General features: G+C 41.9%; 1 protein-coding gene across 1 annotated transcript in view; it reads left to right on the plus strand.

Moving 5' to 3' along the window:
• The window catches only part of LOC138664128 (oocyte zinc finger protein XlCOF6-like), a 130250-nt gene that overhangs the window by 12669 nt on the left and 99109 nt on the right, over window positions 1-18472 (plus strand). Inside the window, exons 2-6 of the mRNA XM_069750564.1 lie at window positions 7927-8071; window positions 8197-8376; window positions 8451-8574; window positions 8654-8754; window positions 9839-9929. Coding sequence (XP_069606665.1) covers window positions 7994-8071; window positions 8197-8376; window positions 8451-8574; window positions 8654-8754; window positions 9839-9929 — 574 coding nt within the window. The 5' untranslated portion in view covers window positions 7927-7993. The remainder of the gene's footprint in view (window positions 1-7926; window positions 8072-8196; window positions 8377-8450; window positions 8575-8653; window positions 8755-9838; window positions 9930-18472) is intronic.

Below are 18472 nucleotides of genomic sequence, written 5' to 3' on the forward strand. Positions count from 1 at the left end.
TAAAGAATGTGCGGTAAATTTCTCTTACTTCAAGTTTTGGGGTCATGTTCCAAGTTACACCTGCACCTCGACAACTGACCGAGTGCATGCCAAGCCTCAGAATCTTTAGCAGAAGCTTCACACAGCCAAGGCTTTTTTTTTTTTTTTTTTAGACCCAGTGGTCACATGATCATTAAGGCCACATTCACATGTTCAGTATATTACATCAGTATTTGGAAATCAAAATCATGGGTGGAACAATTAGGAGATAAAGTATAATAGAAACACTTCACCACTTCTGTGTTTTTCACCCATCCCTGGTTATGGTTTACAAACACTGATGTTAAAGGAGTTGTCCGGGCTTGCTATATAATTTGTATGTGCATCTAGGGTGCAGAATGCTGACATTGTGTAATATACTCCCTGTGAGCATTCTGCGTAGTGTCCTAGGTATCCTGCTTAGTCTGGTAAGCAGCTGTCTCCTGATTCTGGAAGGTCTGCTCACTCCCCGACTAGCGTTTTCCTGTCTGGCAGAGGACTGGTCAGTAATATCACAACAGACGCCATCCTCAGCCTCTGCTAGACCCTCCCCCGAGCTAGTGTTCCAGCCTTCCTATGCAGCTCACAGTGGGAGGCAGCAGGGAAATGAATCAGATGATTGGGCAAACCAAGAAGGAAAATCCATCCATCCCTCATGCATACATCCCTCCCTCCTTCATCCATCCCTCCTTCCTTCATCCATCTCTCCTTCCTTCATCCAACTCTCCCTCATCCATCCATCCATCCCTCACTCATCCCTTCATCGCTCCCTCAGTCAGTCATCCCTCCCTCTCTCAGTTATCTCTCCCTCTCTGTCATCCCTCCCTCCCTCAGTCATCCCTCCCTCCCTCAGTCATCCCTCACTCCCTCAGTCATCCCTCACTCTTTCACTCATCCTTCCCTTCCTCCCTCCCTCATCCATCACTATAGCCTGAGATTCTACAGCAGCTGAGGTGTATTATGTCGTATGTACCGTATTTTTTTAACTACAAGAAGCACTGGACTGTAAGACGCTCCTAGGTTTTAGAGGAGAAAAAAAATGGAAGCAAAAAATGTGGTCAATTCTGTACTTAATATCCTTTATCCTGGTATGCATGGCCCCCTCATCCCTATACTGGGATGCACGGCCCCCTCATCCCCATCCTGGCATGCACGACCCCCTCATCCCCATCCTGGTATGCACGGCCCCTTCATCCCCATCCTGGTATGCATGGCCCCCTCATCCTCATCCTGATATGCACGGCCCCCTCATCCCCATGATGGAATGCACGGCCCCCTCATCCCCATCCTGGTATGCACGGCCCCCCTAATTCCCATCATTGTATAACTATATGGAACTTTAAAAAAAAAGTTTTGCTTGTTGCACCCTGAAAAAATAATAAATGAATATACGGGACTGTTCTGCGTCCCTGCCTTCCTTCCCCCAAGGACTGTTGAATCAATGGATAGATCACATAATTGTAGAATATGTTTGATACCGGTGGACAAGACCGGAATTTGAAGGACTGTGAGGGTTACCTGAAGGACTGTATGTCAGGCACCCCTCAAGAGAGAAAGGACTCTCATGCGACATCAAAAGAGACTTTGCTTATGTTGAGCAGTATATTTCTACCTCAACTACCTCCCTGCGTGGAGTATACTATGTACATAATAAAGTTTTACAAGGGAATTTTCAGGGACGACCATTGTTAAAGGGAGGGGTGCATCGGTACCGTGTGATGCCCCACTCCCTTTCTGCATGTATTGCCTTGTAAGTATATTGTCGCCTTGTAATGTTGTTAAACTCTGTGTATATGGTTGTATTTAAGGGAAAGTGCAGTACCTCAGTTCGAACACTAGATAGGGGCACATTAGGATATATAGTTATGTAGACTGAGACAACCGTGAATAAGAAAGGTTTCTTTTTCTGATTTTTAGTCAGAAGGGCCTTAGAGCCCGTACTGTTATGAACTGGTGATTCAGAAACACAATGGACCTGGTGGTTAAGAGCACACAAAGTGACCTGATAGTTACTAATAACATAGGACGAGCTCTGAGACGTGGGAACTCTGCTGATCGCAATCCCTAATCCTATCACACCACACTAGAGGTAGCCGTGGAACGCTCCTGACCAGACCTAGGCGCCTCGGGCACAGCCTGAGAAACTAGCTAGCCCTGAAGATAGGAAAATAAGCCTACCTTGCCTCAGAGAAATTCCCCAAAGGAAAAGGCAGCCCCCCACATATAATGACTGTGAGTAAAGATGAAAATACAAACACAGAGATGAAATAGGTTTAAGCAAAGTGAGGCCTGACTTACTGAATAGACCGAGGATAGGAAAGATAGCTTTGCGGTCAGCACAAAAACCTACAAACAACCACGCAGAGGGCGCAAAAAGACCCTCCGCACCGACTAACGGTACGGAGGTGCTCCCTCTGCGTCCCAGAGCTTCCAGCAAGCAAGAAAAACCAATATAGCAAGCTGGACAGAAAAAATAGCAAACAAAAGTAACACAAGCAGACTTAGCTTATGCAGTGAAGGCAGGCCACAAAAACGATCCAGGAGAGAGCAAGACCAATACTGGAACATTGACTGGAGGCCAGGAACAAAGAACTAGGTGTAGTTAAATAGAGCAGCACCTAACGACTTAACCTCGTCACCTGAGGAAGGAAACTCAGAAGCCGCAGCCCCACTCACATCCACCAAAGGAAGCTCATAGACAGAACCAGCCGCAGTACCACTCATGACCACAGGAGGGAGCTTGACCACAGAATTCACAACACCGTACAGTGCAGTTATCTTCGCAATGTTTGAAGCAAGAAGCCCAGCCATCAAGGGTTCAGAAGGGCAGCAGTGCCAGCAGCAGTGGGAACAGACGCTGTGGCCAAAGCCGCAGCAGTAAAGGAACACAGGTCGCTCATCATGTGGCAGCTTACTTCATGGGCAGATGCCCTCTTGTCTGGGGTGAAGCGGTCAAGGGAATTTCAAAATGTGTAAAGCTGAACAGGGAGCACGCTGTGGTACCGGATGGAACGGTACGACCCCGGCACCTACTGGAAAGCGTAGGGAAGAGTACAGGGAAAGCGAAGATTTAAGTTGAACTTGGACTGTGTCTCTGCATATGCGCAATCGTATGGAGGGGTCTTGAGCAACTCAGAGGAGACCCTGAAGGTGCAGAGAGCGGAGAGGCAAGCACATTGACAGAAGGTCATTGTTTGTATGTGATGGGAGACCAGGGTGCGCAAAAGCCATTAGTCTCCGCCATGACTACGGCCCTGGCGCTCCCTCACAAACACACCAGGCACAGGCATACTATGCTCCTTCGTCTTAAAACAACATCACTCTTGCTTAAAATCTACACTGCTATACAAACAAAACTGCAGGAGTTAAAGGTTCACCCCGCCCAAAGTGATGTCCCCCTCTGCTTAGTACCCTGGTGGTTTCTATCTTGGTGGTAAAATTGTAAATTTGTTTTTTCTTCAGCACTAAGGCTCTGGAAAAACTAAATGGCTCCTCGCCCCCCAAAAGAAATTCGGAAAATTCTACACTCCCAAATCCAAATGCACCCTCCCCCCCCCCCCCCCCTCCATTCTGAGCCCCAGTGTGTCTAAACCACATTTAGCGCCCACATGTTTGGCATTTCTGTAGTGATGAGAGGCCGCTTAATTTACAGGTGTGTGTCTCGAGAAGCATGAGCTGTGCATAATGAACTTGTGACTGCAACGTACTGGTCACTACAGCGTACTGGTCACTACAATGGCAGTTTGCAATTTTCACTCAGCAACAGCCACTACTGCTTGTTTCTGGAAAACACCCATGTAGTCAAAATCATCACTACACCTGTAGATAAATTCCCAAAAGGGTATAATTTCCAAAATGGGGTTACTTGTGGGGTGATTCTGCTTTTCTAGCACTTAGGGACTCTTTATATGGAGTCCACAAACTATTCTACAAAAAATTTCGCTATAAGAGGCAAACTGCGCTCCGTTCCTCCCAAGTCTCGCTGTGTGGCGAAGCAGTACTGTACCACATATGGGGTATTTCTACATTTAACAGAAATTGTGGGATAAATTTTGGTGCCATTTTTACACATTTCAAAGTTTGAAAATGTAGAACTTGGGGATAACACACAATCTTGGTGGTAAAATTATAAATTATTATTATTATTTTTTCTTCACTGCCCAGTGGTATAAAATTCTGTGACACGCCTAGATGAATTCATTGAGAGGTTTAGTTAGTAAAATAGGGTCTCTTATGGGGGTTCTGCTGTTATGGCACCTCAGGGGCTCTGCCAATGTAACATTGCTCCCTCAAACCACTATATTTCACAGTTTTGGTGATCAAAATGAAATTAATCCCAAATAGAGTGGTAATTTGATCTAAAATAGTTTTTTATTAACAACAAAGTTAAAATACATACAATAAGAAAAAGGTGCTAGATCCAGTTGTAGAGGACTGAAGTGCCATAGGATATTCCAAATCAATGGCCAAATATAAAGTAAGCATCTATAAGAGGGTATAGCAATAACCAACATACAAAAACCTCTTAATACAAATTGCACAGCAAGGGGAATACAAAACAATAACCCCTGGTGATTAAACTAAATGTAAGCTGCTATAGCATGCTACACCATTGTTGGGGACACAAAGCATGGAAACCTAAGCCCCTAAGGCAATTCAAGGTAAGTATGAATGCGATACCGCAATAAAATAAAGTATGTGTTACACATTACCTTATGTCGGCCGTGTGGACATCCTTGGCGTCCCTCTGCCTCGACGCACGTTTTGCAATGCTTCTTCGGGAGGCGTGTCTAGGCAGGGGAAAGGCCAGTTTAAATATGAATGGGTGCCGCGCTCATTGGACGTAGTGTGACGAAGGAGGATACAATGTGTCATAGCTTCCGGTGGCCGCTATAGCTATATATTATAATTAAACTGTGTCCATAGTGACGCCAATGAATATAAATAGACAAAACAAGATGTAATTGAAGTGTATATTATAATACTGTTTCTGCAGTGACACTGCATTGTGTCCCCAACAATAGTGTAGCATGCTATAGCAGCTTACATTTAGTTTAATCACCAGGGATTATTGTTTGGTATTCCCCTTGCTGTGCAATTTGTATTAAGAGGTTTTTGTATGTTGGTTATTGCTATACCCTCTTATAGATGCTTACTTTATATTTGGCCATTAATTTGGAATATCCTATGGCACTTCAGTCCTCTACAATTGGATCTAGCACCTTTTTCTTATTGTATGTATTTTAACTTTGTTGTTAATAAAAACTATTTTAGATCAAATTTCCACTCTATTTGGGATTAATTTCATTTTGATCACCAAAACCGTGAAATATATTTCTTGTTGGTGGTAGATTATTCCCTTTTTTTAGGGATGTTCCTATTTGTGGGCAACTTTATGTGAATTAAATACCCTCAAACCAGTGCAGCAAAATCTGCACTGTAATATGGTGCTCCTTCCCTCTGAGCTTTGAACTATACTTCAAAAGTAGTTTTTGACCACATGTGGGGTATCTGTGAAATCGGGAGAAATTGCGCAACAAATTTTGGCATCCATTTTCTCCTGTTACCCTTGTGAAAATACAAAATTTGGAGCTAAAAATGATTTTTGTGGGAAAAATGTGTTTTTTTTCTTTTTTGTTTTTTTTGTCATGGCTCAACGTTATAAACTTCTGTCAAGCACCAGGGGGGTCAAGGTACTTAATACACATCTAGGTAAGTTCCCTAAGGGGTCTAGTTTTCAAAATGGTTTCACTTGTAGGAGATTTCCGCTGTTTAGGCACATCAGGGGCTCTCCAAATGCGACATGGCGTCCGCTAATTATTCCAGCAAATTTTGCATTCAAAAAGTCAGATGGCGCTCCTTCCCTTCCAAGCCTTGTCGTTCACCCAAACAGTTGTTTTCCTCCACATATTGGGTATCTGCTTACTCAGGAGAAATGGCACAATAATTTGTATGGACCAAGCTCTCCTGTTACCCCTATCAAAATGCATAATTTGGAGCTGGAAAGATTTTTGTGGGGAAAATTGTGTCATTTTTGGGGGGTTTCCACTATTTAGGCACAGTGGCATGGCGATATGGCGTCCGCTAATAATGCCAGCAAATTTTACATTCAAAAAGTGAAATAGCGCTCCTTCCCTATAACTTCCTAACAAAAAAAAAATTGTTTCCAAAATTGTGTGGTAAATGTTATTTATTAACTATTTTGTGTGACAGAACTCAGTCATATTGAAGAAATTTTACCATTATCATGAAGTACAATTTGTCACAAGAAAAGTGTCAGAATCACTATGAATCACTGAAGTGTTCCAGAGTTATCTCATAAAATGTCGGTAATCAGAATTAAAGGGAACCTGTCGCCTGAATTTGGCGGGACTGGTTTTGGGTCATATGGGCGGAGTTTTTGGGTGTTTGATTCACCCTTTCCTTACAATCTTGCCTTGCGCAGGCGTGTATTACGGAGGACAGAGAATGAACTTCAATCCAATATTGCGGCCAGCATGCAGCCAGCGGGTAAGGAAAGGGTGAATCAAACACCCGAAAACTCCGCCGATATGACCCAAAACCAGTCCCGCCAAATTCAGGTGACAGGTTCCCTTTAAAAAAAAAAATGGCCTGGTCAGGATGGTAAAAACAGGTTTTGAGTTGAAGGGGGATAAATACTGACGAAATGCTGCACCTGTGAACGTGGCATCACACAGAGCTACTGGGTCCTAGCTCATCCAGATCAACTCTGAGCTTTTTTCCCTGTAACTGGGGCTCCTAGAGATGTTTCAGCTACAGTCGAAAATATGTACAACAAACAAAAAAGAAGTATATGAGCTCTTGGTTACAAATTATGTTAAAAAAAAACTTATCACATATGTATCTAGCTTATAACATATTTATCTATCACATATCTATCAGTCCATCATATTATCTGTCTGTCTGATACAGTAACTACAATAAAGATGTTACTTCCCTAATCCTGACATCTGGCATCATAGACTCTGTCTCCTCTTCTATCTTTTACAGCGGGGCTGCAGAGGCGGCGCTATGTAATGACCTCATTGCGCCGTTTGCTTGGGTTTGTTGGCATCTTGTAAACCGCAGGTCTACAGTGGTCTGTGGCTTACAAGATGGACAGTGATCGAGAAGGGTGTTTTGGCTCCTGGCTTAATTACAGGATTGAAATACAACACCCTTGCCAAAGCTGAGGAGACAGCCTGAGGACTGAGAGGAACATTGAGAACGCAGTCCCATGGCTCAGAGGAACGCTAAGGAGACAGGCCAAGAGCAGAGAGGAAAGCTGAGAAGACAGCCCAAGGACAGGAAGGAGCACTGAGGAGATGGCCTGAAGGCAGATATGTCCGGTGAGGAAATGGTCTGATGGCAGAAATTAGTGCCAAGGAGATGACCTGAGGGCAAAGAGAAGCGCTGAGGAGGTGGCCTGAGGGCAGAGGGAAGCACTAAGGAGACAGCCTGTGGATAGAAAACATCACTGAGAAGACAGCCTGAAAGCAGAGGTGAACGCTGAAGAAAAGCCCTGAGGAAACAGCCTAATGAGATATGAGTGCTGACAGGATGGTCTGAGAACAGAAAGGAGCACTAAGGAAACAGCCTAAAGACAAAAGAACACCAATGACATATGCCAACATGCAAATGTCAGCTGCTGGCCTCTGATTGGCATTGATATTGCTGTGTAGAGAGCACATACAAAGAAAGCGCTGCTATGCCTGAACAGTTCCAGTAACATCAATGGGTCTAAAGGGCCTGCGGGCCACATGAAGCCTCAGGAGCCGCGTGCTTGAGACCCCTGATCTAAACGTTATGTCTCAGCATATGTTTTCCCCTATTATCTCTTCTAATTCTCTTCTAATTGTATTATTACATGGGATCTTTATTACATTGGCTCATCTTTTCCCCCTTCAGGTCCCTACAATATCAGACTAACTCAGTTGAGATCTTCCAGAGAATTGTACTAATACACTCGTCAAATATGGATAGCAACAGGGACAAGATGATGGAGAGAATATTACACCTCACCCTAGAGATCCTCTTCCGGCTTACTGGAGAGGTGAGAGATTCTGATGACGTCACATTACATCATTCTTATCTATCGGAATAACAGACAAACCTGGAGAGGTGAGGACCCTGGAAATGTCTGTAGTGAGATTTATTAATGTGTCTCTCCATAACCAGGATTACACAGTAGTGAAGAAGACCTCTAGTGAGCGCTGTCACGACCCTGTGTCTGAGGGATGGGGAAGACCCCTGAGCCCAATCACGTGGTCTCCACCTCACACCCTGATACATGAGGACATCAATAACCAGAATATCCTAGAACTCACCTACAAGATGATTGAGCTGCTGACTGGAGAGGTGACACTGCTGGGACATTATACAGTAACGATATAAATGGATCAGAGTAATGACAGTATCATTGTATGTGTCAGGTTCCTATAAGGTGTCAGGATGTCACCGTCTATTTCTCCACTGAGGAGTGGGAGTATTTAGAAGGACACAAAAAGCTGTACAAGGACCTCATGCTGGAGATGTCCCAGCCCCTCACATCACCAGGTAAAAGACAAGACTAAATGTCCACAGCGTATAATTATCTGTATGTAATGAATTCAGTCCCTGTATGTGTTCCCTCCAGTTCTATCCAGTAAGAGGACAACACCAGAGCGATGTCGCTGTCTTCTACTTCCATCACATGACTGTAAAGAAGAAGATCCCACTGATCCTCAGGATTATCAGGTAGATGGAGAGGTGTCATGAAATCTCCCGTATAATGGGTAGAAGGATGTTAAGGTCTTGTGCTATCGACCAGTGTTATACACTGAGTTTCTTTGATTCACTAGTAGTCATGAGCCAGTATGCTCGTTACCCGGGTTTCTCTGAGCACGCTCAGGTGGTCTCCGAGTATTTCGCCGTGCTTGGAGCTTTAGTTTATGTTGACGCAGCTGCATGATTTGCAGCTGCTAGACAGCTTAAATACATGTGGGGATTGCCTGTTTGTTAAGCAACCCCCACATGTATTCAAGCTGTCTAGCAGCCGCAAATCATGCAGCTGCGTCGACATAAAGTAAATCTCCGAGCACGCTGAAATACTCGGAGACCACCCGAGCATGCTTGGAGAAACCCGAGTAACGAGCATACTATTCACCAGCCCTTTCCAAAGTTTATATTTTCCTATATAAAAATTAGACCCGTGACCCTGGAGTTCAGCAGATAATTAACCATGCTAATAAGCAGGTCACAATTTGGTACAAGCTGAATCCATCCTCTCCATGTATCCACCCTTTCAGGCGGAACCTAGGACAGAACCTAGGATATCTAACTCACTTTATACTTGGTGGAAATGAGAGAATAAAGCTGATCATAGACATTAGATGTTGTCTGGATCTTCTCACTATTTTCTGATCATGGAGACTGTTCATTATAATTAGGAGCCTACAGGTTGGATTTATACAGGATTTGGAAAGAAGTAGAAATGATGGACAACGTTTTGGCCTGTCCCTGACCTGATCACGGCCTATGTGCTGTGGTTCATAGGAAATACAGGGGCTGTATTTCCATATGCTAAATTGCCAACAAATCTTTAAATTGCCTAAGTGCATGACATATTTTTTTGGCACTATTATTTTGAGGCACGTCCACTACTACAGAACACCAAAGTCTTCTAACTATTGTTGAGTGCCAACCAGAAATTGTGATGAATTTAAACTGGAGACTGTCAGCTGTGTAATAACTACTGCTGTTACTTCAGTTTAGTCATTTCATTTATGATCTTTATTGTTCTTCAAACAACTTCATCTGGCTGTGACTTATTTGTTTTCAGGGTAAAGATCTGCCCCATATTAATACTACGGAGACATATGTGAAGGGTGATGAGTGGTGTAAAGAGGAGATTCCTACAGATAACTGCACAGGTGAGTAGTAGCCACTAAACGCCAAGAAGGCACAGGTTCTCCTCAATCACAGGCCCATATAATTTGGTGTTGAATTTTTTAAGGTTTGCTCGTAGAAAGTATTGTGATGTGGAATTGAAAGGGAATCTGTCACCACATTTGACCTACCTAAACTATTAATATGGGCATACCAGATGCCTTGTTGATGAGAAATCATCTTTGATCACTTTATATAGATGAGCTCTTCCAGACTCTGGGTAGGATGTTGCCTGAAAGAAAACTCTGCCTCCAGAGGTTATTTTAAATAAAAGGCAGTGTTATCAGTGTGAGGCAAGTAACTAACACAGAATCAGAGAAAGTCAATTTGTCTGTTTGCAAACACGTTTTTTGCGTCTCAGCTCTGCTGTATTGCAACAATATTGCAATATTGAACCTGCAGATGTATCCGGTATAATCGCACACAGCTCTGCAGTCAGATCAGGAGAGCAGAGAGAAGCAATTTCACATCACCATGGTACGCCCCTTCATGTAAAATAAGCTCTGGAGGCAGAGTTATCTTCCAGGCAGCATCCACCCCATAACCTGGAAGAGGTCAGTTATATAAAGTGATACAACATGATTTATCCACAACAAGGCACCTGATAGTAGGCATTCAGATAGGACTCTTTTCAGCAGTCTACATCCTGTGACGACCCCTGAATAACGTCACATGCCCAAACACATGTTGGGATCTGACAGCAGTCCATCAGCAGGAGGAGATGACCACAGGTATTAACACTGTCTTTCTATTTTACTGTTTTATTGTATGTGTAATGCACTAGTTTGAAGACACATGTATATCAGGTTTTTAGGTTTATACATGGGATCTTTTTGCCTGGAGACCAATACCTTTACATTTACCTGTTATGCAGTTCTTTGTAAATAAACATGTTCCTCTCCTGCTGCTTTGTCACCCTAGCTAGCTCACTGTGCCTATGTTTAGACTTTTTTTTCAAATAAAAATTTATAAATTATTAACTGTATTTTGGTTACATAATTTTGTGTATAGATTTTTCTAGTATTCATGTATAGCTCTCCTTATCATTTTTTGCTAGATTAGTGGTTTGTATTTTATACTAATATATATATTAGTATTAGTATATTAGTATTACTATTCTCTTATACCACTCTGCTATGGCTGATATAGGTTACTTAACCTGTGACAGATGTGGTGACAGATTCCGTTTAAGGACAGAAATATTTTTTTCCATGTAGAATATACAGTGCCGATCTCTGTACTTTCTGTTCTGGCCATACAGATACAGTGGGAAAAATAAGTATTTGATACATTGACGAATTTTCAAGTTTTCACACCTACAAAAAATGGAGAGGTCTGTAATTTTTATCTTGGGTACACTTCACCTGTGAGAGACAGAATCTATAAAAAACAAACAAACAGAAAATCACATTGTATGATTTTACATATTTAACCCCTTTACCCCCGAAGCATTTTTTCACCTTTCTGACCAGGCCTATTTTTACAATTCTGACCACTGTCCCTTTATGAGGTTATAACTCTGGAACGCTTCAACAGATCCCGGTGATTCTGAGTTTTATTTTCTTGTAACATATTGTACTTCATGTTAGTAGATAAGTGTCTTTGATACAACTTGCATTTATTTGTGAAAAAACAGTAATTTGACAAAAATTTGGAAAATTTCGCAATTTTCAAACTATTAATTTTTATGCCCTTAAATTAGAGAGTCATATCACACAAAATAGTTAATAAATAACATTTCCCACATGTCTACTTTACATCAGCACAATTTTGGTAACATTTTTTTTGTTAGGAAGTTGTAAGGGTTAAAAGTTGACCAGAAATTTCTCATTTTTACAACAAAATTTGCAAAACCATTTTTTTAGGGACCACCTTCACCTCACATTTGAAGTGACTTTGAGGGGACTATATGACAGAAAATACTCAGAAGTGACACCATTCTAAAAGCTGCACCCTTCACGGTACTCAAAACCACTTTCAAGAAGTTTATTAACCCTTCAAGTTCTTCACAGGAGTTTTTGGAATGTGGAAGAAAAAAATAAAGATTTACTTTTCTTTCACAAAAATTTTCATTTATACCTAATTTTTTTTACTGTCGCCAGGGTAACAGGAGAAAATAAGCCATACATTTTGTTGTGCAATTTCTCCTGAGTACACCGATACCTCACATGTGGGGAAATCTACTGTTTGGGCACATGGCAAGGCTCGGAAGGGAAGGAGCGCCATTTCACTTTTTGAATGTAAAATTTGCTGGCATTGTTAGTGAACGCCATGTCATATTTGGAGAGCCACTGATGTGCCTAAAAAAGGGAAGCCCCCAACAAGTGACACCATCTTGGAAACTAGACCCCTTAGGGAAATTATCTAGATATGTATTGAACACCTTGAACCCACAGGTGCTTCACAGAAGTTTATAATTTTAAGCCGTGAAAATAAAAAAAAATCACATTTTCCAACAAAAATCTTTTTTAGCTCCAAATTTGTATTTTCACAAGGACAAAAGGAGAAAATGGACCCAAATGTTTGTTGTGCGATTTCTTCTGAGTTCACCAATACCACATATGTGGTCGAAAACTACTTCTGAGGCACAGTGCAAAGCTCAAAAGGAAAGTAGCTCCATATTACAGTGTAGATTTTGCTGCACTGGTTTGAGGGTGCCATGTTACACTGGAAGAGCCCCTGAGGTGCCAGAGCAGCAGAACCCCCCCATAAAAGACCCTATTTTACCAATTAAACCTCTCAAAGAATTCATCTAGGGGTGCAATGATTATATTGACACCACAGGTGTGTCACAGAATTTTATACCATTGGGCAGTGAAGAAAAAATAATTTACGTTTTTACCACCAATATTGTGTGCTAGCCCCAAGTTTTACATTTTCACACTGGGAAATGGGTAAAAATGGCACCAAAATTTGTCCCACAATTTCTGCTGAATGTAGCAATGCCCTATATGTTGCTATTCAGTAGTGCTTAGCCATACAGAGTGACTCGGGATGGACGGAGCTCTGTTTGCCTCTTGGAGTTTGCGGATTACAAATAAGGAGCCCCTAAGTGCTAGAAAAGCAGAATCCCCCCTCAAGTGACCCTATTTTGGAAATAATAATCCTTTGGGAATTTATCTACAGATGTAGTGATGATTTTGACTCCATGGGTGTTTTCCAGAAACAAGCAGCAGTGGATGTTGCAAACTGTCGTTGTATTGACCAGTACGCTGTAGTGACCACTATGTTGTAGTCACCAGTACTTTATGCCCAGCTCATGATTCTGGAGACACTCGCCTGTAAATTAGGCAGGCTCTCATCACTACAGAAATGCCAAACATGTGGGCGCTAAATGTGGTTTAGGCACACTGTGGCTCAGAAGGGAGGGGGGCATTTGGATTTGGGAGCTATTTCGCTTTTCCAGAGCCTTTATGCTACCAGTAACTTGGAGGCCCCCTATATTTCCATTAACAGATGACAAATCTGAGTGGGGGCTTGCTTTTTTGTGGATTGAGTTGATGCTTTTATTGTGAACATTTTCTCTCTTTTTCTCTTTCTCTTTCTTTCCAGGAAGTCATTGTAAATCCATGTTAAAAATAGAAAACTGGATCCGGCAGAAAAACGGATCCGTTGCATCAGTTTTTTCACGGATCCATTTTTTTGTAACATTAGCCGGATTCTGCCTGAAACAAAAAACCTGATATGTGAAAGTAGCCTAAATCTCCGAGTGTTGTGACAGATGAAACCCCGAGGTATCCATTCACTATAATGAAGCAGCAGATTTACTCTGGACTTCATCTGGCCTCTGTTCAGCGGTGTCCTTTTCAAAAGTGCACAAAACTGTGGCCGATGGCATTTTTATGCAATCGTAAAAAGACGGACACTGCCGGAACACAGGTAAGACGGCGCCCAAAGTGCCTCCATCTGCCCTATTATAGGAAATTTTCCACTGGGCGTTCTGTCTGAATCACGTATTTCAGAGATTTACACGGAATCTCCGGTGTAAGCTCTCAGCATAGAGCACAGGATATATGTGCGCTGAGCCTCACTGCGATCTTTAGAAAACAGAATGAAAAAATTAACAGTAAGTGAAGAATTGGTTTTATTTTTACGCTGTTCCTCGTGCGGTATAAATGATTAGGCGACTTTATTCTTCGGGTCGGTGCAATTACAGCGATACCAGATTTATATCGGGTTTTTATGTTTGATAGCTGACACACTAAAAGACGCTTTTCATTGCGAAAACTAGTTTTTTCATCACCACATTTTGAGAGCTATGATTTTTCCATATTTTCGCCCACATAGTCATGTGAGGGCTTATTTTTTTGCGGGACGAGCTGACGTTTTTATTGGTACCATTTTCGGGCACATGACATTTTTTGACCACTTTCTATTCTGATTTTTGGGAGACAGAATGAACAAAAACCAGCAATTCAGGAATTAATTTTTGTGTTTTGTTTTTTTATATACTGTTCCGTATGTGGTAAAATTGATAAGGCAGTTTTATTCTTCAGGTCAGTACGTTTGCAGCAATACCTGATTTATTATTTTTTATGCTTTGGCGCTTTTACACAATAAAAACTATTTTAAAGAAAAAAATATTTTTTCATCACTTTATTCTGACAGTATTATAGAGCGAGTTGTTACTGATGGTGCGATACCAAATATGTGTACTTTTATTGCTTTTTTTTTTATTTACATAAATGTATTTTTTAGAAAATATTTCTTTTTTTTTCTTTAACCCCTTAGTGACAGAGCCAATTTGGTACTTAATGACCGAGCCAATTTTTGCAATTCTGACCACTGTCACTTTATGAGGTTATAACTCTGGAACGCTTCAACGGATCCCGCTGATTCTGAGTTTGTTTTTTTGTGACATATTGTACTTCATGTTAGTGGTAACATTTCTTCGATATTACTTGCGATTATTTATGAAAAAAACGGAAATATGGCGAAAATTTTTAAAATTTTGCAATTTTCAAACTTTGTATTTTTATGCCCTTAAATCAGAGAGATATGTCACAAAAAATAGTTAATAAATAACATTTCCCACATGTCTACTTTACATCAGCACAATTTTGGAAACAAAATTTTTTTTTGTTAGGGAGTTATAAGGGTTAAAAGTTGACCAACAATTTCTCATTTTTACAACACCTTTTTTTTTTAGGGACCACATCACATTTGAAGTCATTTTGAGGGGTCTATATGATAGAAAATAACCAAGTGTGACACCATTCTAAAAACTACACCCCTCAAGGTTCTCAAAACCACATTCAATAAGTTTATTAACCCTTTACGTGCTTCACAGGAACTGAAACAATGTGGAAGGAAAAAATGAACATTTAACTTTTTTTTGCAAACATTTTAATTCAGAACCATTTTTTTATTTTCACAAGTGTAAAAACAGAAATGTAACCATAAATTTTGTTATGCAATTTCTCCTGAATACGCCAATACCCCATATGTGGGGGTAAACCACTGTTTGGGCGCACCACAGAACTTGGAAGTGAAGGAGCGCCGTTTGACTTTTTCAATGCAGAATTGGCTGGAATTGAGATCGGACGCCATGTCACGTTTAGAGAGCCCCTGATGTGCCTAAACAGTGGAAACCCCCCACAACTGACACCATTTTGGAAACTAGACCCCTTAAGGAACTTATCTAGATGTGTGGTGAGCACTTTGAACCCCCAAGAGCTTCACAGAAGTTTATAACGTAGAGCCATGAAAATAAAAAATCGCATTTGTTTACACAAAAATGATCTTTTTGCCCACAAATTCTTATTTTCACAAGGGTAACAGGAGAAATTAGACCACAAAAGTTGTTGTGCGATTTCTCCTGAATACGTTGATACCCCATATGTGGGGGTAAACCACTGTTCGGGCGCACCGCAGAGCTTGGAAGTGAAGGAGTGCCGTTTAACTTTTTCAATGTAGAATTGGCAGGAATTGAGATCGGACGCCATGTCGCGTTTGGAGAGCCCCTGACGTGCCTAAACAGTGGAAACCCCCCACAAGTGACACCATTTTGGAAACTAGACCCCTTAAGGAACTTATCTAGATGTGTGGTGAGCACTTTGAACCCCCATGTGCTTCACAGAAGTTTATAACGTTGAGCCGTGAAAATAAAAAATCGCATTTTTTTCTACAAAAATGATCTTTTTGCCCCCAAATTTTTATTTTCACAAGGGTAACAGGAGAAATCAGACCACAAAAGTTGTAGTGCAATTTCTCCTGAGTACGTCGATACCCAATATGTGGGGGTAAACGACTGTTTGGGCGCACCGCAGAGCTTGGAAGAGAAGGAGTGCCGTTTTACTTTTTCAATGTAGAATTGTCTGGAATTGAGATCGGACGCCATGTCGCGTTTGGAGAGCCCCTGATGTGCCTAAACAGTGGAAACCCCCCACAAGTGACACCATTTTGGAAACTAGACCCCTTAAGGAACTTATCTAGATGTGTGGTGAGCACTTTGAACCCCCATGTGCTTCACAGAAGTTTATAACGTTGAGCCGTGAAAATAAAAAAATCGCATTTTTTCTACAAAAATGATCTTTTTGCCCCCAAATTTTTATTTTCACAAGGGTAACAGGAGAAATTAAACCACAAAAGTTGTAGTGCAATTTCTCCTGAGTACGTCGATACCCAATATGTGGGGGTAAACCACTGTTTGGGCGCACTGCAGAGCTTGGAAGAGAAGGAGTGCCGTTTTACTTTTTCAATGTAGAATTGTCTGGAATTGAGATTGGACGCCATGTCGCGTTTGGAGAGCCCCTGATGTGCCTAAACAGTGGAAACCCCCCACAAGTGACACCATTTTGGAAACTAGACCCCCCATGGAACTTATCTAGATGTGTGGTGAGCACTTTGAACCCCCATGTGCTTCACAGAAGTTTATAACGTTGAGCCGTGAAAATAAAAAATCGCATTTTTTCTACAAAAATGATCTTTTTGCCCCCAAATTTTTATTTTCACAAGGGTAACAGGAGAAATCAGACCACAAAAGTTGTAGTGCAATTTCTCCTGAGTACGTCGATACCCAATATGTGGGGGTAAACCACTGTTTGGGCGCACTGCAGAGCTTGGAAGAGAAGGAGTGCCGTTTTACTTTTTCAATGTAGAATTGTCTGGAATTGAGATTGGACGCCATGTCGCGTTTGGAGAGCCCCTGATGTGCCTAAACAGTGGAAACCCCCCACAAGTGACCCCATTTTGGAAACTAGACCCCCCATGGAACTTATCTAGATGTGTGGTGAGAACTTTGAATGCCCAAGTGCTTCACAAAAGTTTAGAATGCAGAGTCGTGAAAATAAAAAATATTTTTTTTTCCACAAAATAGATTTTTTAGCCCCCAAGTTTTTATTTTCGCAAGGGTAACAAGAGAAATCGGACCCCAAAAGTTGTTGTACAATTTGTCCTGAGTAGGCTGGTACCCCATATGTGGGGGTAAACCACTGTTTGGGCGCACGGCAGAGCTCGGAAGGAAGGAGCGCCGTTTTGGAATGCAGACTTTGATAGAATGGTCTGCGGGCGTTATGTTGCGTTTGCAGAGCCCCTGATCACAAGTGACCCCATTTTGGAAACTAGACCCCCCAAGGAACTTATCTAGATGTGTGGTGAGAACTTTGAATGCCCAAGTGCTTCACAGAAGTTTGGAATGCAGAGTCGTGAAAATAAAAAAAAAAAATTTTTTCCACAAAAACGATTTTTGAGCCCCCAAGTTTTTATTTTCACAAGGGTTACAGGAGAAATTGGACCCCAAAAGTTGTTGTCCAATTTATCCCGAGTACACTGATGCCCCATATGTGGGGGTAACCCACTGTGTGGGCGCACGGCAGAGCTCAGAAGGGAGGGAGCACCATTTGACTTTTTGAGCGCAAAATTGGCTGTCGTGTTTGGAGACCCCCTGATGTAACTAAACAGTGGAAACACCCTAATTCTAGCTCCAACCCTAACCCCAACACACCCCTAACCCTAATCCCAACCCAATCCATAATCCTAATCACTAACCCTTACCCCAAAACAACCCTAATGTCAACCCTAACCATAACCCTAATCAAACCCTAAATCCAACACAACCCTAATCCTAATCTCAACCCTAACCTCAAACCTAACCCTAATCCCAATACACCCCTAATCACAACCCTAACCTTAACCCTAATCCCAAACCTAACCCTAATCCCAAGCGTAACCCTAATACCAACCCTAACCCTAATACCAACTCTAATCCAAACCCTAACCCTAATCCCAAATCTAACCCTAACTTTAGCCCCAACCCTAGCCCTAACTTTAGCCCCAACCCTAACCCTAAAGCTACTTTCACACTTGCATCGTTTGGCATCCGTCGCAATCTGTCGTTTTGGACAAAAAACGGATCCTCCAAATGTGCCCGCAGGATGCGTTTTTTGCCCATAGACTTGTATTGCCGACGGATCGTGACGGATGGCCACACGTCGTGTCCGTCGTGCACTGGATCAGTTGTGTTTTGGCGGACCGTCGGCACAAAAAACGTTCAATGTAACGTTTTTTTTGTATGTCGCGTCTGCCA

The sequence above is a fragment of the Ranitomeya imitator genome, chromosome 2, assembly GCF_032444005.1.
Source record: "Ranitomeya imitator isolate aRanImi1 chromosome 2, aRanImi1.pri, whole genome shotgun sequence".
Classification (NCBI taxonomy): domain Eukaryota; kingdom Metazoa; phylum Chordata; class Amphibia; order Anura; family Dendrobatidae; genus Ranitomeya; species Ranitomeya imitator.